Source organism: Wasmannia auropunctata, unplaced genomic scaffold, assembly GCF_000956235.1.
Source record: "Wasmannia auropunctata unplaced genomic scaffold, wasmannia.A_1.0 LD336090.1, whole genome shotgun sequence".
Classification (NCBI taxonomy): Eukaryota; Metazoa; Arthropoda; class Insecta; order Hymenoptera; family Formicidae; genus Wasmannia; species Wasmannia auropunctata.
In genome coordinates, this window is record NW_012026800.1 from 2,732,662 (window position 1) to 2,754,450 (window position 21,789).

General features: G+C 46.3%; 2 protein-coding genes across 2 annotated transcripts in view; one reads left to right on the forward strand and one right to left on the reverse strand.

Annotated features, from left to right (window-relative positions):
• Positions 1-59: 59 nt before the first annotated feature.
• Positions 60-5,444, forward strand: LOC105447907 (probable nucleolar GTP-binding protein 1). Its single transcript, XM_011686204.1, has 9 exons — positions 60-401; positions 539-813; positions 892-1,129; positions 1,449-1,691; positions 1,774-2,028; positions 2,129-2,413; positions 2,498-2,776; positions 3,346-3,489; positions 3,747-5,444. The coding sequence occupies exons 1-9, from the start codon at positions 354-356 to the stop codon at positions 3,900-3,902; spliced, it is 1,923 nt and encodes a 640-aa protein (XP_011684506.1). The 5' UTR covers positions 60-353; the 3' UTR covers positions 3,903-5,444.
• A 1,391-nt stretch (positions 5,445-6,835) lies between these two features.
• LOC105448069 (bone morphogenetic protein 4) overlaps positions 6,836-21,789 on the reverse strand; it is a 28,700-nt gene continuing 13,746 nt past the window's right edge. The window contains exons 2-3 of the mRNA XM_011686432.1: positions 16,786-16,906; positions 6,836-7,749 (exon numbers count right to left, since the gene is read on the reverse strand). Coding sequence (XP_011684734.1) covers positions 6,932-7,749; positions 16,786-16,906 — 939 coding nt within the window. The 3' untranslated portion in view covers positions 6,836-6,931. The remainder of the gene's footprint in view (positions 7,750-16,785; positions 16,907-21,789) is intronic.

Consider the following 21,789-nt stretch of genomic DNA (forward strand, 5'->3'; position numbering starts at 1 on the left):
TCAAATTTTCAAAACAAAAAAATTTCGTAATTCCAAAGCTGTCGCATTTTTAAAAGTCGCGCCATTGTGAAGTTTACCCACAACAGAACCCAGAGCTCTCTCGCGCTTCTCTCTGACGGAACATTACAATTTTCACGATCCTGTCGATAATATCGTCGTTCTGATAGCGCCACGAAAAAGGCCGCCGCCATGATGATTTCGAGCTTGAGACACGTGCTGGTGCTTGCCTGAGTAAAAGGAGCGGTCGAAGGGACTGGAACGTCCTGCGTCTTCCCGAGGGGGCAGATATTTATTAAAAGAGAAGGAAGAAGAACGTTGCCTCTCTGACGCACGGTTCAGTAAACCAAAGAAAAATGGTTTTGTACAATTTCAAGAAAATTGCGGTTGTCCCAACCGCGAAGGTTAGTTACATATATCTGTGATCCGTAATTTCGTACACTTACATTGTAATATTTATTACCATTAGTCTTGCATTGTATAACATATATATAGCTTTTCGCAAAACCGAGTAAAATAACTATTGCCTCTTTCGTCGTAGGACTTCATCGACATAATCCTGTCGAAGACACAACGGAAGACGCCGACTGTCGTGCACAAGCAGTACAAGATCACGAGGATACGCGCCTTCTACACGCGGAAGGTGAAGTTCACCCAGCAGAACTTCCACGACAGATTATCCCAGATAATACAGGAGTTCCCCAAGCTGGACGACGTCCATCCGTTCTACGCCGACCTGATGAACGTCCTGTACGACAAGGATCACTACAAGCTGGCGCTCGGGCAGATAAACACAGCGAGGCATTTGATCGACAAGTAAGGAAACAAGTGATTTACGTGTAGCATGTCAAATCGCCATGCAACACCGTGCGAGATTTGTATTTTTCATTACAGCGTAGCGAAGGATTATGTTCGTCTCTTGAAGTACGGAGATACGTTGTATCGGTGTAAGCAACTGAAGAAAGCCGCCCTGGGCCGAATGGCCACCATTATGAAGCGGCAGGCGGCCAATTTGACGTACCTCGAGCAAGTCCGTCAGCACTTGGCTCGACTGCCAAGCATAGACCCTTACACGCGCACGATAATCATATGCGGGTTCCCAAACGTCGGCAAGAGCAGTTTTATTAACAAAGTAATTATACATATTGATTTTATAATTATACAATTTATATAATTATATAATTATATTTAATAATATTAAATTTTATTAAAATAATATTAAAATTAAATTTTATAATTATATTTAATTTTATTTAGTTAATTATTTTGCACAAGTAGTTTGTACAGGCAGTATTTAATGTAATTGTCATTCTTTAACAAAGTAAAAATATATAATTTTATAATTAAATTTTATTGAATAATTATATTTAATTATACAATAAATTATTTAGTTAAGTTATTTCGTACAGGCGTACAAGCAGTATTTAATGTAATTGTGATTTATTTTATAGATCACTCGAGCCGATGTGGAGGTTCAGCCGTATGCATTCACGACGAAATCCCTGTACGTCGGGCATACCGATTATAAATACTTGCGATGGCAAGTGATAGACACACCCGGGATATTGGATCATCCGCTGGAGGAGAGAAACGTCATAGAGATGCAGGCGGTGACTGCTCTCGCTCACCTGCGAGCCGCTGTGCTTTACTTCTACGACCTGTCGGAGCAATGCGGCCATACTCTGGAGGAACAAGTGAGTTACGGAATGTAACGTAACGCTTGTGAGTTTTAACACAACGTGGTAAAAACCTTGTGTTTTCTTTTTGTTCACGTAGGTGAAACTTTTTGAATCCATTAAGCCTTTATTCACGAACAAGCCTCTGATGGTAGTCTTGAACAAAGTGGATATTTTACGTTTGGAGGAGCTATCCCCGGAGAAGAGGGCTGTTCTGAAGCCGCTCGAGGACGACGCGAATGTGCCTGTGATGGAAATGAGCACCGTCACCGATTTCGGCGTGATGGAAGTGAAGCTGGAGGCTTGCGAGCGACTTCTGGCCTACCGAGTCGATCAAAAGATCAGGACTAAAAAGGTTAGTTAACCCAACGGATCTTAAGTCTCATTGTAGACACTGCTTCAACGTTCGAAAACGTTTGGCATGCCGTTTGTAATGATTTCGTTAACGATTACAGGTGGAGGGGCTTCTCAACCAATTGCACATCGCTCAACCGAAAAAGGTGGATCCCAATCGCGTGCCGTGCATACCGGAGAGCGTGCTGAAGAAGAGGCAGGCCGCCGCGGAGAAAACCGCGAGGAAGCGCAAATTGGAGAGGGAGATAGAGGAGGAGATGGGAGACGACTACGTGCTCGATCTGAAGAAGAATTACGATATCGAGGGAGATCAGAAGTACGACGTTATCCCGGAGATATGGGAGGGCCATAATATAGCGGATTACATAGACCTGGATATCTTCGAAGTCAGTCGGCAAACTTTGATTCTGTCTAATTGCATCGAGATCGTCGCAAAACGTGTTTCTATAATACCGTTCTTTCGTTTTCAGAAATTGAATCAATTGGAGAAGGAAGAGCAGTTGAGAGAGGAGGCTGGCTTCTACGATTACAAGGTGCCGGAGTTGACGGAGACGATGCGCGAGATCGAGAAGCTGGCGAAGGAGATTCGCGAGAAGAAGTTCGTCATGAGGGACGAGGCGCGAATAACGAAGGCCTCCACGAAGCCGGTTCTGCCGCGTACAGCCGCGGCTAAGACCCGCGGCCGATCGGTCACGAGGCTGAAGGAGCAGATGGAGGAGCTAGGCGTGGATATGGAAGATACCGAAAACGTGAGTGTTGCGTATATAATCTAAGTGTCCTCAAAGCAAATAGTTCAAGGCACTTGTTCACATCGTACTGTCAATTCAGTATCTCTGTGAAGTTAGTCCTATTTTTTTTAATTCGAAAAAATAATTTTTTGGCTGATATGGAAAGTACTCGAAAATTTTCAAATTTTTTTTTTTAATTCCGGCAATTTCTTGAGTTTTGATAGAGAGTTTTATCCCCAAAGAGTTTTATCAATTATCTTCAATGATCGAAAATCGCGTCAAAATGAAAAACAAAAAAGTTATAGCCTTTTATATAATAAGCCTTTTAAAATTACAGAAATGTGAAGTTGCCCCCCGCCCCTTTAATCTGTCTTTAAATGGTGTTTTTATTGCTTTAATTAACGGAACTCTCTAAAATCGATAGAGAACTCTAGACCCTTCGGGGGGCAATCGGAATTCTGATTATTTTTTTTGAATTGTAAAAAAGTGGGTCCAATTTCACAGAGATTAATTCCGCTGTTGCATCGTAATTTATTAATGTTATTGTATCTTGAATATTATGTTATATTCTGGATTAATTATAATTACAGGCACACTTCACACGAACGAGAGGCCGGTCTAGGTCGCGTTCAGAGCCTGCTAGGAAACGCATGCGTGTGGAATCGGCGTCGCAGTCGCGTGCCCGCAGCGTTTCGAGACCACCGCGCAATGACATGGGCGTTAAAGATGTAGAGGTAAGTCAAAGATATTTAGAGGATATATTTTAACGTAGCAATTATTTAATCTACATCTCTAGATTTTTCAAAAAATTAATCTTAAATCGAAGAAAATCAAATTTAAATTGAGTTATTCAACTTCCTTGAAAAATGGAGATTATTGTTGCACTGAATATCTCGTTTTAACTGCTCTCTAATTTATAAATCAGCATATTATGTTTATTTGCGCAATAAATGTGAAAATGTAGCTTTATCCTTGCTCTCGTTTGTTGCAGATGAAGGCGAAGCTGCAGAACGTGGCGTACAAAGTGCAGAAGAAGAAGATAGCCAAGAAGGGTTTCAAGGGCGAGGGCGATCGTTTTATCGGCAACAAGATGCCGAAGCATTTATTCTCCGGCAAGAGAGGAATCGGCAAAACGTCCAGGAGATAAAAAATATTTCATTTATATCTCACAGGTTACTCACACTTCTTCATTTATATCTTATATACCTCTGTATATAGAAAAAGAAACCGTCGTCTTTATAAATGTAATTTTCAATCCAGATCTCTTTCTCTCTCTCGTATTCAAAGTACTGCCGCGGAATGTTTCATTTACCGATATTATCCTCGGATGCTGTCGCTCGAATATTGTCGCTGACCGATTTATGTTTGATTTACGATCAATAATGACGTGCGATTACGGTTTGTGAATGAAGCTCGCGTCTCGCGTGTTTATTGAAGAGACATAGCGGAGACCGCTTTTCCATTCCTCCGTTATCAGCCGGCCAAATAAGTAATTTCCGCTATGAAAATAGTATTTTTGTGACAGTCGTGGCATGAATGCGCGTGGTTGCATAATGCACACGAGGTAACCTTCGAACTCGAACGGGGTAAGCAGCGGTGTCACGCTCAATGAAACTTTATTGCTGTCGTGGCGAGATAACCCCTCGCGTCGATGGTAGATTTCACATTACATTCTATTCATAAAATCACAACGCTCGACTCGAGACGTCGATTTAGTTTTACGATTCTAATTTTGAAAACGTCTGTAAGGCTACACCTATATAAATAATAAAAGTAATGGAATCTTAATAAATCACTAGACTTGTTCTAATTTTGTGAATTTCTAAATATTATTTGAACAGCTGTTAAGATAAGGAATTAAAAACTTGTAAGATTGTGAAAAACATGATTTTCTCTGATATTTTTGCTGAAAATAAGAATAATTCTAATTTCACGTAATTTCAAATTATGATTTAGTTAAATACCAGCGTAAAGTAGTAGTAAGTGGAAGGTAGAAGAAATAAACAAGCTTTTTTTTATTGAAAATTGTTAAAAGTTATGTGTAACGATCATTGATTAACGTAAATTTTAGATTGGACTATTATTAGCTTTCCAAGCTTCCGAAGATCTCGATTTATCAATGATAAAAATTAATATAGAAATGTAAGGAGAAAATTCTGCTCGTATTTTGTAAAAATACATTTTAAAATTCGCGCCGCTTTGGATATAAGTTTGCATTAGCTCTTTCAAATCATGTTCTCCTTATATCCTCATACCCTGAATTTAACTACTAAATTTAAATATTTAAATTTGCGAATTTAAATATTTTTGAATTTGCATCTTTCGAAGGACAGGATATTTGAATCGTACTTAAGATTATGTATTTTGCAACAACATGCTGCTCTAATCATTTTGACGATTTGTCGAGTGTAACGAAAACGGCATGTTTCAAGTCTTATCTCTTGTTGATGCAGCAGTCAATGATTCCACAGAAAGTAATCGAATTTTTATTTAAAAGAAATTCGATCGCTTGATTAAATCAATGAATTGAATAAATTATTGAAGATTTAAAATATATCCTAGATAGATTGTTGACAATTATAAGAAACGTTTCTTCGAAAAGAAAAGAAAAATCGATAGAGAGAATAAGACAATCTTGTGTATTGTTTTCCTGTAAAGTTACAATAAAAATAAATAATGTTATAAATTTTCGAATCTTTGAAATGTGCCTTTATTATCTTTTAATAAATTTTGTTCGAGATTTTATCATTAAGGTATCGATTTAAAATTAAGAAAATTGTGAAAAGTCTTTTTCACTTTGGTAACGAAAAAAACGTTTTACTTGGTGTAAGATCAATTCGAATTTTGTTTTGAATTACAATTTATTCAGATACCAACGCACAGTGCAGGGAGATGAAAGAGAAATAAGCGCGTCTCTTTATTGAAAACTGATAGATCATATATTTAAGACTTCGCTATATTAAATGGATCTTCATCATCGAATAAGTTGACAATAAGAGGTACAGGAATAATGATGGGTGAAAGAGCGCCGCTGGGTGATTAGATTATAATTTACAATAGTGCGATCATAAATTTTTATACAATTTGATAACATCGGGCGCGTTAAAGCAAAAAAAAAAACAACATTTCTCATCGATCTCGTTGCACGCTCGATATGAGTACACAATACACATTACTTCGTAGATAAAATGCGAATATTATTATCTCACAGAGCTCGCGAAATGCTCACGCATGCATGGAGAGATTACCGGGCGCGGCGGCCATCGATCGGCGCGCGGAAAATATTTATGTACTGGAATTTTTCGCGAGAACGTGTTCGCGCGAAATCGTCGTAAGACTGCGGGGGAGGAGGAGGAGGGGGAAATCGAGAGATTTATCGGGACACTTAGAGATTCCAGTCGTAATACTCTATAGGAACTAAACGAAACCTCGATACAAAACAGGTTCGATAGAGCGAAGACTTTAGCTTGTGTCACAAAACTGTTATACGTTAACAGACATCGACTCGCTCGTATTTTTTTTTTGTTTCGCAGAAGCCTAGCGTGATTGTAAATAAATTAACAGATAGAAGGTATTCGTTACAAATGCATGATGATGTTATGGTGTTTCGTACAGGGGAGGGGAGGTTCGCCCGGCTAAAAAAAGAAAGACAGATCCAACGGTGGTCGTCGTTGCTCATGATTTGTCTGACGATTCGCTTCCGTTTAGCCGGGAAACAACGAGAATGTTCTAATAATATAAAATACGATCGCTATGTAATAAGGAATAGAATGACAAGTAAATATCGTTAGTATCACAGTCGATGCGAGACCTTTATAGGGTCTAAGTGTTCGGTGATGCCCTCGGATCGTCCGAATCGTACGAAGAGAAAAAAAAAAGAGAGAGAAGTAATTATGAAAGTCTAGAGGGATCGCGGAGGTGCACGAGAATCCTAAAAGTCGCTCGAACGACGGTACATTCTTTTACTTTCGCATTTCATTATCAATATATTTATTATTATTAGTATAATCTTAACGCGAGAGAGAGAGAGAGAAGAGAGAGAGAGAGAGTGTGTGTGTGTGTGTGTGTGTATGTGTGTGTGCGTGCGTGCGCGCGCGGCATCACCGAACCGCAATTCGGACGATTCTTTGGTGAGTCCTCGGCCATGGTAGACTGTTTCGCTCTCTTTCCCCATCTTCACGAACAGGCGCACTCCACCACCTGGATGTTGTTCCAGTTGGACACCTTCAGCTGTTCGCTCCCGCTCTCGTCGAAGTAGACGATCATCAGCTGGTCGAGCTTGCTGGGCGCGCAGCACGGCTTGGGCACTCTCTTCCGGTCCTCCTTCCACAGCAGGCTCTGCAGCAGGGCGTGATGGTGCGCCGGGTTGTAACGGGGCGGGCAGCGGCCCTTGCAGTAGCCGGCGTCGAAGCCCTTCGGGTACACGATGAACTCGAAGCCCTTGAGGTCCTTGAACATCACCGTCAGCTCGTGCCGGCAGCACTTCTTGTTGTTGTCGCGGCACCGGCTGCGCCGGCCCTTGTGCAGCGGCATCAGCTCCTCGGGGGTGGACCTCTTCCTCCTTCCGCCGCCGGGCTCCGACGCGGCGAACACGTTCAACGTCGCGTGGGCGACCTCACGCCGCGTCGGCCGGCCGTCGTGCAGGAACTCGAGCTCCAGTCCGTGGTTCTCCAGGCCGTGCTCGAGCCAGCTCGCGGCCGCCTCGGTGGTGTCCAGCTCCAGCCACCGGCTGCCGCCGGTCGGATGCTCGCCCTGCGGGATCCCGCGGCGCAGCAGGAGACGCCGCGCCGCCGAGGCCGGCGCGCGGAGATAGACCAGCGCCTCGAGATCGCGCGGACGTCTGTGATCGCCTTGGAGGAGGAATCTCAGGGACGCGTGATCGACCGTGACGTCCCCCGCGCCCGCGCCGGAAATCGCGACGGGAAAGTACAGGGAGTGATGGTACCCGCCGCCCCGCCGGCTAAAGCCGTGGCTCGACCTGTTCCCCGGATGCTCTGTAACGAGAAAGAATCCGAGTTGATGACTTACACGTATATTGTTACGTAAAACGAGAACGCCGTGAATGGAAGTCGGAAAGTTTCGCGTCATCGCCGCTCCGCTTCGAGACCGGCGATTTTTATGTCACGTACGACGGCCATCAGCGAGTTCTAATTGCGACATTACACTATTAAACGTGTAAATGCTATTATAATAGACGCGAATTATGAAAATGATAAATTGTCTTTGACACTTATCCAGGAGAGAAGACGTTAACGTTATTAGTAGAATGTAATGCATCCTATAATAATATAGTACCCATGTAATGGCAATATCGCCTCGGCAAAATGCAATTAATTACCGGTGTGAGAATGTTGCGCGTTACGCAACATATACCGCCATTGAAGCGCGATACCTGAAACGAATCCGAGGATAACCGATTGGCAGAGTCCTTGCGCATTAATTGGCGCGCGAGGGAAAAACTCCATGGGTCTCTCTTAGGTTTTAGGCTGCAATTGAATTCTCGCAACAATGACACGGAAAAGTCAAGAGCGCAAGAGTGCTCGAGCAATCGTGACTCAGTTTCGCTTTGTCATCGCGCCGTCAACGTCAGCTCGTCGACTCGTTCGTGCCTCGACGCACACTTACATGTACACCTTGAGATTTACAGATTATATTCACGGTAAGTTTAGAGACGGCGGACAACAGCTCGCCCATTGTCTACCGTTTACACCACCGCCGCAAACGGGAACGAACCTTTTCGTGACCCTTATACAAAACCAGATTAGGAACCGAAAAGGAATTTAAATTCAAGTCGATGTTGATATACGCCAACATATCGCTTCAGTTTTTTTTTCTCTTCCGTAAACAAACTGAAAACCAGTATACCACTTCTATCACTTATTTTTCTAGAAAAAAAAAGAATTTTCTTCCCATAATCGCACGATGCTTGACACTAAATTTTTAATTAAAATAAATCATTGACGATAAATATATAAACTGCAATGTAATCCCAAGCAAGGTGACGTCAAATGGCGTTTCAATAATGTCTTAATGTCTTGATCTCTTCAATAATGTCTCTAACGTTAGAGATGTCATTAAGACATTATTAAAACGTCATTTACTACGTCACCTTGGGATATAATTAGAATAATACATCATACATTTTTTTAAAATAAAATTGATACAGGACGTAAAACAACGGGCGGTTGATAATTCGTGCGATCGTAGTTTCTTTCGTGCTCGAGCTAAATTTTCGACGAAACCGTCGAGGCGGTTGCCAGGGGAGCAGCAAACGGAAACTGCATTTCATCGGGGTTGCTTTAAAAGTCGCATTGCATAAATGACAGGAACTGCTGAATTCCCGGCCGACCGACGCGCGCGGCTGTCACAATTCTCTCACGCGTATTTACGGATGCAGATGCACGGCCGCGTCGCGTGGTTCCGCGGCGCGGTGGCCGCGACGAGCGACCGCGAATGGAAGATCTGCGCTATTCGCCCACACGAATATGTTGGCAGAGGGATTTTCACGAACACCGCGCCGGATGGATACTCGTCGCGCATAAACAAACACGGGCCGCGATCTGAGTCACGAAACGGTATTCGGCCTTCCGACAAAATCGGCCGCAGCGTGGCGAGACGTCCCCGCGTGTATCGCCGATCTCGCGATTTTAGGCGAACACCCCTATAAATTAAGAAGTTAATTTCCCTTAATGTCCGATAAAAAAAAACGATGGGCAATCTAATCTGTTCCTTGTTAAATATATAAGCATAATTAATAATTATTATTAAATGTATAAATTCATTTGTTTGTTAGGCCTGTTCCGCAACATTCCCCACCGCTATCACCTCGCGCGTGCGACTTTTATTTTGCCAAGAATCCGGCGTGTTTTGAATTTCGATTTAAAGATGACGATCTGCTACATTCCAAAGAAAAAAAAAAAAGACAGAGAGAGAATGTCATCTCCTATCCGCAATATATTACTTCTTCCCAAGATACTGCCGAGAGGAATTGATCGCGGGCCAATGTCGTAAATACCCCCGAACGAACGTACTAATAAGCGACCGCTCAAAGGGAGGATTTAGAATTTGTAAATCGCTCGTTTCGGCGGCTGTAAAAGTCACGCACGGAGGGAGCAGAGGAGGGTTGGCGAGAAGCGAATCTGTGAGAGAAAGATAAATTCTTTGGAGAGAAGAAAAGAAAGAGAGAGAGAATACCGGCTCTCCAGAAAGCCGGTATTCTCTCTCTCTCTCTCTCTCGCCTCTCTCTCCGTTCCTCCTTTCCTTGCTGATTAAGTCTTATTTATGGGGCCCGCGAGTGGCTCTTCAGGAAAACTCTCGCGTAGCCATCAATTATCCGCGAGGCATCGGCGGGCCACACACCGTTTTTCCCGAGCCTGTCGCGGCGCGTTCGAGAGTGCAGGTTGGCGCCGGTATTACAGTATTAACGCCGTGATGATAATTACGAGGATTTGGGCAGGAAGAAGGGGGCCTTCGTAAGGGCCGGAAGAGAAAGGGAGCGCGACGGTTATACTTTCCCGGGCGGAGCGGCGATAGCGATTGCGCCACGCTTTCGTCCGAAATAATTTTACGAGGCGCATTATCTGGTTTATCATCTGGTTTATCTGGTTGTCACTTAGATTTACAGCTGTAGCGATTAGGAGTTATCACGATAGCGGGGGAGGAACGCGAAAAAGGAAAGACGGAAACAAAGGATCCGAGTGAGGGCTCCATTTGCATTATCTCGAGGCACACGTGCGAAGTGGCTAACTGATGCGGCTCAACAATTTCTCTCTCACGTGAAACTCTTTAAATAAACCGCGAGAATAGAAACGATCAACGGCACGCTGAGAAAGAGAGAGTGAGAGATTTGTGGAAAATGCTTATTCCTATATCGCGGCGGATTCGCAAAATTTATTCGAACGACCGATCGGCGACACTCTGGATCCAGACGGAGTTCTTTTTTTCTCTCGCTCAATCGCATTTCAATCGAAAAACGCGTACAACAACGTGTTTATTTGTCGCGCTATTTAATAACGATAATTGTGTGTAAAACTGTCGAGAAATTGGGCGGTGATGGGAGCGAAGGTCCGAGCCCCACCACGCTTCGCCGCGTGCTCAGAATGCGTCACTGATTAGCGCTCTTATTTATGGGATGTCGCACGCATATACATATGAGGGAGGGTATACGAGAAGGGAGGGAGACTGCATCCGACTCTGCTCTCCCGGTAGAAAAATTCGTGACACCGAGCGACTTTCAGAGGCTCCGACGCACTTCCCGATGCTTATCACGTTCCTCGTATAATTTACTCGACGACAGGCCAACGCACCGCGGTCGTTTCACGTTCGGTGGAATCGTGCGTTTTCACGTTTTCTCCTCCGTCTGTCTTTCTCTCGCTCTCTCTCTCTCTCTCTTTTTCTGTTTGTTTCTCGTGGCGCCACGGGGTCCTCTGCTTTTAGAGCGAGGGCAATACTTAATCCTTCGTCCACCGAGTGTATTTCTGCAAATAGACCCACGCTCTATTTCTCGCAGATTTCCTCGCGTGATGGATGAAAAATAGGATCTTGTAAACGTTTAATACACACAGGCGGAGTATCCGCAGAAAACCGCCGGATGTTCTCTCGCTACAGATTCTTCTGCCAACTTGCGGTCGACGTTCCCTTCGCGAAAAAAAATCAAAGAAGACCGTCGTTCACCGCAATTTTATATAATTACGACTAACAAATCAAAATTCTACATACATACCTATTTGAAAATAAAATTTGATAATAATCATAATCCTATCGGCTATCTATTTAAAATTAGTTTTTACAGAAATCTCTTCAATATTAATCGTGGGATTTTAGATCAAACGAAGTCTTAAAGAGAGCATCTAATTTTGGAGCACCAATAAAATGTATAGAATATAAAAAGATTCGTTTTTACATAAATAATAATTAATCACACAGACAATTATGATTCGGAATCAGATGCGAGTCTTTGATTAATGTAGAATTAATTTATGTAACTCCGTGTCGCGGGTCAATCGGTGAGCCGAGCTTCCCGGTTCGATCGATCGTTTCCGATTGATCGCGATTCATTATTCCGAGAGACGTTTCCCAGTGATCACGTTCGTCGAATAACAGTACGGCGTACGTGCATCCCGCGTGTTTCGGTGAAATCGTTCGGTTTGTTTTTTCGAGCCGCGGCGCAACGAAAGATCTACTTTTAGAGAGGGGCGGTAGATACTTTTAGAGCTGCGTTTGATGCATGTCGCGCGAATGGCAGAGTTGGTGCGGCTCGATTTCCCCCGATCGCGAGGAACGCACGTCACGCGACCGTGCCAAGTGCTCGTCCGCTAATTACGCGTAAACATCTACGGAGCCGATACGGATTCCAAGCTTATTTTTCTTTTTCGATTACTCACTTCCACGGACGTTGCGCGATACTGCATATTTGTTCGTAACTTTTTCGACGTTGTCATCTAAGGATTTACGATTCGGAAATTTATTGTCATCAACTGCTGACGCGCGCGATTGCATAGATCGTGCAATCCTTCATCGCGACGTGTGATTATCATTAGCTCTCATTTTCCCGTAGCTTTCATTCGTCATATTCTTAAAATAAATGACGGGAATTCCTCCGTGCGGGGGATTATCTCCAGATGAAAGCATCAAAATCACGTTTATCGCGTTATATACACCATTACTTTCGTCAACGCCTCCGCGATCAGGAATTTCGGGCGCGCGAGAAGCGATCGCAAACACCACGCCGAATACAAGGCGAATACAAGGCACCTATTCCGCGGAAAGATTCCTGAGGAAATGGATTTCTATATCCGGAGGATTACACGCGCGTGTTCTCTCTCTCTCTCTCTCTCTCGCGAGAATCAATTTTGGGAGCACCTGCAGCGGCCGCGGTGCCGCGCGTCTCGCGTCTGACGCATCGCCAGCACGCGGCGGTTTCATTCAATCAACCGGCGGCCTCGGCGCGATGAATCGCGACAGATAGCCGGCCGAAGACGGTATAGACCGCGCGGGGTGAGGTGGCGCGGCGCGACGGCGGTCCCGTTTGGCGGTTGACCAGGTATCGGCGCGCAAAATAACCGGGCGATAAAGCGCCCAAGAATCCGCGGAATCCGGATCGTTTCTGCCGTAACGATCCCGGAGGCGAGGGCGGGCGCGTGTTGCCCCCGCGCGCGCGCGTGTATATGGCACCCTCGTCACCCGTTGAGAATTCGAGAGTGGCGATGAGGAGAGGGAAGGAGGGAAGAAGAATCGCGGGGCGATATTACCCCAAATAACATCTCGCGCGCGCGTGCGGCCGTCAATCGCGCCGGTTCGGCGTGCCGTCGCCTATTATTAGACTGTATCACACGACGGCACGCTACGAAAATAAATCCGCCGCGTGCCGCGATTTACGCGCAGGTGACCCACCGCGTAGACTCCGCGGAGCTTCTCCGAAACCGCGCTCCGGAACTGGGAGATCGGATCAAAACAGCGTCGTTAAGGCGGCCTTAACTTGGGACACGCGCGTGCCGAACGCGCGACACGTAATCGGGCAACGATTTGAAGGAATTGAGGTCTCGATCGAATGCTAGGCCTTCGAGCCAGGAATCGAAGACGTATAACGTTTCCTACTTACGGGAGATTCTAATAACGAGGACCTTCGATCCGGTTTGACGATGCCGCGGTGCCATGTATGAAAAAAAAATTCGAAGATAAGCTGAAAAATAAACGGCAGCCTGATAGATTGGAATTACGGAGGAGATGTAACTTATAGGATTCTAATTCAATCGATAAAAAAAAAAAATTAGCCAGAAAGGTGCCGCGTTAATCACTGCCACATTATAGTGGCAGAAGCGCGACGCTCAAAAAACAAGCTATCTAGACGATGATACGGCGTGTATTTTCAGACCTAGAAAATCCAAAATTAGCCCAATCGATCTGACATGTAATAGTCCGAGGAATACAACTGGGCGGCATCTGCATCCCGGTGCCCCACATTTAGTCGGCGGTCATTCTTCGTAGAATCGTCGAAATTGTCGATATTTCGGACTTCACTTACATATTGATAACGGATGATATAATCGGAGACCCCTTCTTCATAAATCTAAAATTTTTCGGGGACGAATTCGAATTTTGCGTCTAATCCCTCCCCTTAAATCTTCTCCTTTACATTTATTAACTTCTTGCGTATCATTCGGGCTAATTAAGCTGCGATCATTAAGTACTCATAGCGAGAGGTACCTGAGGGCAATTGAAATAAATCCCGAGCAACGGTGGTTCAAAAGATGAAGGAGGAAGAAGAGCGAGGGGGGGGGAGAGGAGGGGGATGGAAGGGGGAGTCCGCCTCTTCGCGATCCCTCGCGTATCGGCGCGCATCCTCGCAACGTCTCGCGGATAAAGCAAGGCAGACTACTTCTTGTTCACCGCGCGGTGTGTTTCTGCCCCATGCGATTCGTTCTTATTGCATTCGGGAACTCGTCGTTCGGCATTCCGCCGCGGTCGGAATTTCTATTTCATAATAACAGCCGTGCACACACGACGGGGTCCATCGCGCGCGCGCGCTTCGAGCTGAGAAGCCAGCTATCAAGAGAGACTATCCTCCTTCTCCTCCTCCTCCTTCTTTGCTCTTCTCTTCTCCTTCTGCTTTGCGCACCTCTAGCCTCGTTGCCGCGGTGTATAGACAAGTACCCACTTCAGACTGGTTTCGACTCGACGGGACGGGATCCCACTCGGGCGGCGTGCGTGTATTAGTACTCATACGTGTTGTGTGCGGCCCGTACCACCCGGCGTAGAACCGCGGCGCACACCGCGGTGGTCGCGTCCCGTCCCATCTCTCGTCCCGTCCAGATGCGTGCCGACTTTTATCTCTTTGACCCACTATTTTCAGGGCGGCCGTAATTGAGCGGAGTCGCGCGCCGACGAGCCGTCGCCGCTCGTGAGATTCATTAGCGGCGTCCACGTCTTAATTTGTCGACGCGGCGGACTGACCCGCGTTGCTCGGATTTCGCGAATCTGGCACGGTCGAAATGATTGAAGCGACCGAGTGAGTAATCGTTTTTTTCCCCCATTTTTTTTTTTGAATAGGATAAATTGAAGAGCTCGAAGAACAATTGAATCAAAACTCGAACGAGAGTTTAATCCTGATGATGTTGCGGAAATTGATGATTAGTTTATTGTAATTTATTGTGTCATCACGCGTTGCGTCACGTTAATATTAATTTGCCTCTGCGATCGTTATTAATTTTATCATTTAGATAATTTAGGTAATTAACGCGGAAAATAAACGAATATTATTAACATTTATTATTATTAATAGCTTGGAAAACTGCAGAGATTTCCCTGCTCCTATTTCTATCAGTTCTTAAAATACCTGCGCTATAATCGTACTTCGATTCCGAATAAATAGCTTACAAATCGCGTATAAATAGAAACAAAATAATACATAAATAATACGCGATCGCGATTCAAATAGCGAGATGACGTCAAATGACATCTTAATAACGTTTTAATGACATTTCTAACGTCAATGAGACGTCAAGAATTATTGAAGCGCTATTTGACGTCACCTCGCTACTTGGGAATGTATAACGTAATGGACAAGTCAACCTATTGTACCGTCACGGCTATCAATTCGGCCGTTTTGACGTTTGGCGTTTCACGGGGTCGACAACCTGGCACGGCATTCTGTATGTTACACATCCTCGCGCGTATCGACCATCACCTCGATTGCCGAGACATCATCCGGCAATGCCTGACGACGGTGCCTTTCAGCGCGTTATTAAGCTACCGCGCTTCGCTCTTCGCGAAGTATTTTTCCTCTCTGTCGGTCCGCGCGCCGCCGCGAGAGAAATTAGGTGTACGGCCAATAATAGCGCGCGTATATTTTCCCAGTATCCTTGAAGAAACACGCTTTTAGATCTCGCTTCCGGCAAGCTTCTTTTTCCTTCTGCTCGCGAGGGATCCGCCGTCGCGAAAGCGCGCGCGCGATCGGTCGGTCGATCGATCGCTCTTTCGGGGTCCTCCCGCAACTTTCGCGAGATCCGCGCGGTCTCTTGTCGAACGCGAGATCGACGAGATGCGGGGCTCGCGGAAAAATTTCTCGCGACGCGGGTTCGTCGACACGTATAATAGGAAAAGTAAATATCCATGCGTCGAATCGTCGGCGCCGCTGCTCTCGCGCCGCGGCAAGGAGATGACGTCCCGTTTTCTGCACGGCCGTTTTCCTTCCTCGAGGCGCGACTTTTTATTGCCCATCCTTGAACGATCGATCGGCCGCCCAGCGAGTTGCCGAGAGAGAGAGAGAGAGAGAGAGAGAGAGAGAGAGAGAGAGAGAGAGAGAGAAATGACGACGGTGAAATCGAAACGCTACGTCGCGCCGCGCCGCGCCGCGCCGCACCGGGACTTGAATGCGCCTCCGCCGCGCGAGCTGCATTGTGACGTATCGACAGGCCGCGGCGGGAAAACTGTGCATCGTTGCACCTTCCTCCTGCGTCCCGCTCCCCGCCGCGCGCTCGCAACCCCGTTTTCCGCATTTGTTTTTGTTGGACACGTATAACCGCGAATATGCGCGCGGAGGAGGTTTCTCGCGTGCAACCGGCTGATCTCCGCTCAGACCTAATTCACGGAAGAGGCGAAAGAGCGAGGAAACTCCGCAGCCAAGATTCTAAGATTAATCGCGATCGATTGATCAATTACGTCTACTCGGCTCTTTTCTTCCTGTAAAATCTACATCTTTAGGAGAAGTCATGCGATTAAAAATAATCCTCCCGCAACTGAAGATTGTCTTCGTGACTTACAGTTGCTGGAAAATCCCGTCTATATCGCGTGTATATTTTTACATTTAATTTGTTTAATTTGTTTAATGTTCCGTTCGCAGTAATTATTAAATAAATAAACAGCACGAGAGATAGAATCGTCAGTTATACACCATAAACGTGTAAGTTCGCAGGAAAAAGGAATATACTGTACGCGGCGACGTAAATAATCTCCGCTTCCGCGAAAGTGGCCGCGCGAATCCGACTTCCAGTTTGACGCGGTACGGGAGAGCTTATAAGGTGATGTCTTACCAGCAGCCTGGAATACATGGAGGTCCCGTCGCGCTCGAAACTTCTGCCCGTCGTGCGACAGCTGCACTTGTTTCAGGTACTCTCTGTGCGCTCTCTCGTACTCGGCCTGGCTCACGTTCGCCTGGAAACAAAACGCCATAATGGCTTCCTTAAAGCCTCATCATCGGCTCAGAAACGGCCGCTTACGTAACGTTGCGTGTATAATAGCGGCGGGACAATTACAACGCACATATATACGGCGCGAGTAAGGAGTAACTACCGGAAGCGCGTTCTCGCTTCTTGGAACTTTTACAGATAGAAATTTATAGAATGCGTCTGCAGTGTAGTGCACGCGCTCGTTCAGCGTCTTCCAATTGCTGCGTATAAAATATACTGTAACGAAGGATTTTTTTTAAATATTAATATAACAAATTTCTACAAATATAGCATAAATTTTGAAATTGATGTCAAAGAAATTGAAAAATTTTAATAATTACAAATGTAGTTTACTAAAATTTTCAAATGTTACAATTTCCAAAATAAAGCAAAATAAATGATATAAAATGTTGGTTTTTTTTTTAATCGAGGAAGAGTTTCAAAAGCCTCCTTGCAGAATTCAAAGATTCGAGATAAACAATAAAAGGGACCGTGGACCAGATGCCGTCCTAGATGTCGGTCGAGATGTCTCTCCTTCGAGAGGCGCGCGAGACGCGAGGTCGCCTGAACTCGGCCGGCTGAACTTTCGGTCCGTTTAATTGATTCCTCGGCTACGTCCGCCGAGGTCGTACTCGAGAGCAATAATTACTTCGCGGACGTGACATCGAAATTATCTAATTTTCTGGGGTCACGACGCCGCGCCGCCGTTCTCTCTCACTCGACCCGATTAAGTAATGACCTTTTTCTCGCCTGCCCGCGCGTTCCCATCCTCCCCGAGATCTCGCTCAACCTATTCCCTGCACCATTCCACCCCTCACGTTTTTCTAGTCGCGTCTCTATACGTTCTTTCCCCGATTCCTCCCCGTTACCGCCGCGGTAGCCTTCGATCCCGTTTCCTCCAGTGGGATGCTCTCCCTCGTGCCCGCTGTGGCTACTGTGTTTCACGACGATGAAACAACCGGCGAGCGCCCTTCTCTCCCCCCGTCGCGCGCCGCCGCGGTGAGAAAGACCAGACGACGACGAGCCGGCGCTCGCAAAATTAGCTCGTTGAGGCCGCGACCACTGACGCGCGGTACAGCAGACGGAGGATAATGGACCACTGGAGGGTGTGAGAACTCTCGGGTTCAGAGTCCCGGTTCTACAGTAAGAAAACCATCTACCTTATGAAAGGCGATAGAGCTTAAGAGCTACTGCGATTTTTATTATTCTACTATTTATCACCCTTCATATTATTACATAATTTTGCATCAAAGACTTTTCTTCGTTTTCGACGCGACTAAAATATTATCTTTCGCACAAAAATATGTTAATTAGGATACAGTCACGGATTTGATTTCATTTCTGTTTTCAGATTCCAGACTTCTGCTTGGTAAAACAAGAGAGGTATATTAATTAGATTGAATCGATAAAAGTGATTTTGATTGAAATAAAAATGTACCGAATTTGCATATTTTTTATATATATGTTGAATCAGATCTCAACATGAAAGACGCGTTATAAATAATTACATGTTAGATTATACGGAATCACTTCCTTGTGCATTAAATTAAGTCGCTCTTCGCTATATACGCGCGTGATTTAATCGTCACGATATCGCGGAATCTCCGGGATAGACGAGACCGCATCTCGGTCGCTGCACCAAGCGTAGAATTGCGTCGTCGTGGTCGTCGTAGTCGGCGTGCGACAACGGCAGCCGGAAGTGGCGCCGTCGAAGCGAGCAAGGGGACGACGACGCGCGAGAGCGCGTGATGAATCATCGTGGCGGATCCGCGAAGAGACGCGTCGCGACTCGAGACGCCTCCGCAGTGTCTTTTTACCAGTCACTTAACCGCTTGAGAATCATTTAAACTGTTCGCTCGGCCCGGGTTCCGGTCGCGGGATTGGCGCGCGAAAACAAATTTGTGGACCGCCGCGATCTCGCACGCGCGCGCGGGGCTAACGCGCGGCCCGAGAATTGCGCCGCTCGAGCGAGCGAGCGAGCGAGCAAGCGAGTGAGTCACGAGAGCATCCAGGAAGCGACGCGACGTGGAGCTCCTCCTCTCCTCAACGACCCCAATTTTTTCAATTATTACAAATCGCCGAATTAATTTCCGCGAATGCTCTCGCCCTCGCCCTCGCCACTCCGTCGTGGAGATACGGTAGCGGAGTTATTACTCTTAATCGCTATCGAATATCGATCTCGCGTATTGTATGCTAATGTTGCGGCCACCGCGGAGAACGAGTCTTGAAATATTACAGTCGCGTCGAGAGAAAGAGAAAGAAAAAGAGAGAAAGAGAAAAGAAACATGTAATTATACGATAACGATGATTTACACGTGTCGCTCCGGTCGCTCGTCACATTAAATCGAGCTCCTCCTTAAATCTTGTCCTCTTCTTCGGCAACACGTGACGCGCATAAATCTGTTACGCCGGCCACGCGCGTCGATGCTCCACCGCAAAACTTTATGCTGATATTAACGCCCACGCGCGCGGAGGTACCTGTCACCGTCCGCCGATGTCCACCGACGACGATTCGAGAGATGAGAGAGAAATCACTGTGAGAGTGATATATCGTTTCTTACCGCGGTAAAGTTCGAAATTCACGCACAACGCGCCGCCGGACGGTGGACGGCCGTCGTCGTCGTCGTCGTCGCCATTGCGCCGCGCCGGCCGTGTCGTGGGAACGTGGGAGTCCGCGATCCGTCTTGTTATAAATAATGTTAATAAATAAGGCATTCGCGGGGCCCGACGAGCGTAGAAAGCGCATTCTTGCGACCTGGCCTGGCTATATTTTAGACGAGAAATGTCTGCTTCTTGAAGCCTCGTGTATCCCACACGCGATAAATCCTCGGGGAACAGCCCGGTCTATCGCGTTGCCTTTTCGTATATGTCCGATGATAAGTATTCGAATAAACTAATAAGGCTCGCTCAGGAATTTTCCTCCCTCAATCGCTTATTGGAAGCTATTAGTGCCACCGTTGCCTCGAAACGATTTCAATCGAGAAGATCAGCTGTTAAATCGATCGGCTAATTACGCGATGATTATACGCGAACGCGCAGAAATTGCATCTATAATCCGTTATAAGTTGCAATTCGCAGTATTATATCGCAAATGTCCGCGTATTAACGTTAATGGTTACGCGATAACGTTAATAGTCCCTTCGACGTTGTGCAACCAATGCCGTTTCTCACGTTTATGCAAACGTATTACCGCGTCCGCGACGTGACGGCGGGAGGGGGGGGGAGCATCTATATCTCAAAAGGCGCACGTCCCGCGAGGAGAGACATTCGTATGCACTTTCGATCTTTCCGACGAATAGCCGACGGAACGTTCTCTATTTAACTGCCAGCAGTCAATTGATCCTCTCGAACGCGCACGTTCACCCGTGAATTATGCGGATCCTCGAGAGAAACCTCGAGAGATACGCGATTCGCGCCGGACGCTACTCGCGATTCGCCACGCGGAATGCACGCAATGCGCAACGTCGTAGGAGGCGTCTCTTCTCCCACGCGTCCGGAGTGAAGAGAGGAACGCGTTTTTTGACATTCGCATTTATTTATTTATTTGTTTTGCCAAGCGCGTTCGAATGGGAGATACGAGTGCGTCCCCCGTCGCGGGGCGTCGCGTCCTTCGGTCCGCATGCAGCCAGGAGCCAGAAGCGCAGGTCTCAATTTTGATGCAACAAGTATGCCCCGGATGTCTTCAATTGCCGGGGCCTTCCGATTGGCGTATACGGCCAATGACAGATATCCGGATGCCCGGATAATGGACGTTTCAGCGTGGCGCGCCGAACGCGCCTCGGATGAAGCGGATAATCGTAATGAGAGACGGCCGCCGCCGGCGATGCGTGTATGTATATACATGTATGTACGTGTGCCTCGCGTTAGCAGAAAACCATTAGGCTATTTATACTGTTAATGAGGATGATCGTAAAGCGCGGCCGGAACCTCGCACTTCTCCCGGTGAAAAAGAACGTCCGCGTGATTTCGACGAGCTCATAGGGTAGGTAATCGAGCCTAATTCGTCCGATCCTCTTCGGTCGCGAGCCTCTCATCTCTAATTCAAATATTGTATTTGTAGCTTTATACAAAAAAAATGAAAGATAATATTTTCAAAAAAAAAATAAAAAAATAAATTCCTACCTCTCGCAGAGAAAGGTAAATAGTCTTCTCTCACAAGCAGAATCCAGGTCAGAAGAATTCGAGGCGCGTCTCTCTCCGCAGGATTCAGCTTACCGACTTAATTATCGCGACTAGTAACGATCACGCAGACTTAATTATCGCGACTAATAACGATCACGCAATAACAGTAATAATCGTAATAGCAGTAATAATCGAGAGTCCCTCTTCGCGCAGTTCGCAGCCTCTTATCCTTATCTCGGTATATAACTCGCCGTTACTTAATCGCACTCATCGTCGTCGTCGTCGCGCGAGTCCTTCCACCGACGCGACGACGTCCGTCCGTCCGTCGGTGGAGACTTGGAAAAAAAAAAAAAGAGGCGTGAGAAATTTTCGCGCGGCCTCACGCGCGCGCGTTTACGCTTTACGGGAACGCAGTCGGCGTGGCGTAATGCCGCCCGTCGATTTCCTCTCTTTTCTTCCCCTCTGTGTTTCTCGCTATATGCACGCTCCGGAGAATGTATGTACGACGGTACATGACGTTTTGAGAATAAACACGAAGGTAAAATGCAGCGGTGCGCGCGATCGGCCGTGAACGGATTAATGCGTCGCGCATTCCCGGGCTTCTATGCGTGTCCGTTCATCGTCGTCGTCGTCGTCGTCGTCGTCGTCGGCATCGAAAGCTTTCTCTTAAAATTTAAGCCAATCATAAATCTCGTTAGCGTCGATTCAAACCGTGCGATCGCCGTCCGCGTTTATTGTCGCGTCGGC

Bases quoted from the DNA above. Each gene is read 5' to 3' on its own strand.
- LOC105447907 (XM_011686204.1), top strand. From the start codon at position 354: ATGGTTTTGTACAATTTCAAGAAAATTGCGGTTGTCCCAACCGCGAAG. The intron at 1,130-1,448 runs GTAATTATACAT...TTTATTTTATAG, and splicing joins AGAGCAGTTTTATTAACAAA to ATCACTCGAGCCGATGTGGA. The intron at 3,490-3,746 runs GTAAGTCAAAGA...CGTTTGTTGCAG, and splicing joins TGGGCGTTAAAGATGTAGAG to ATGAAGGCGAAGCTGCAGAA.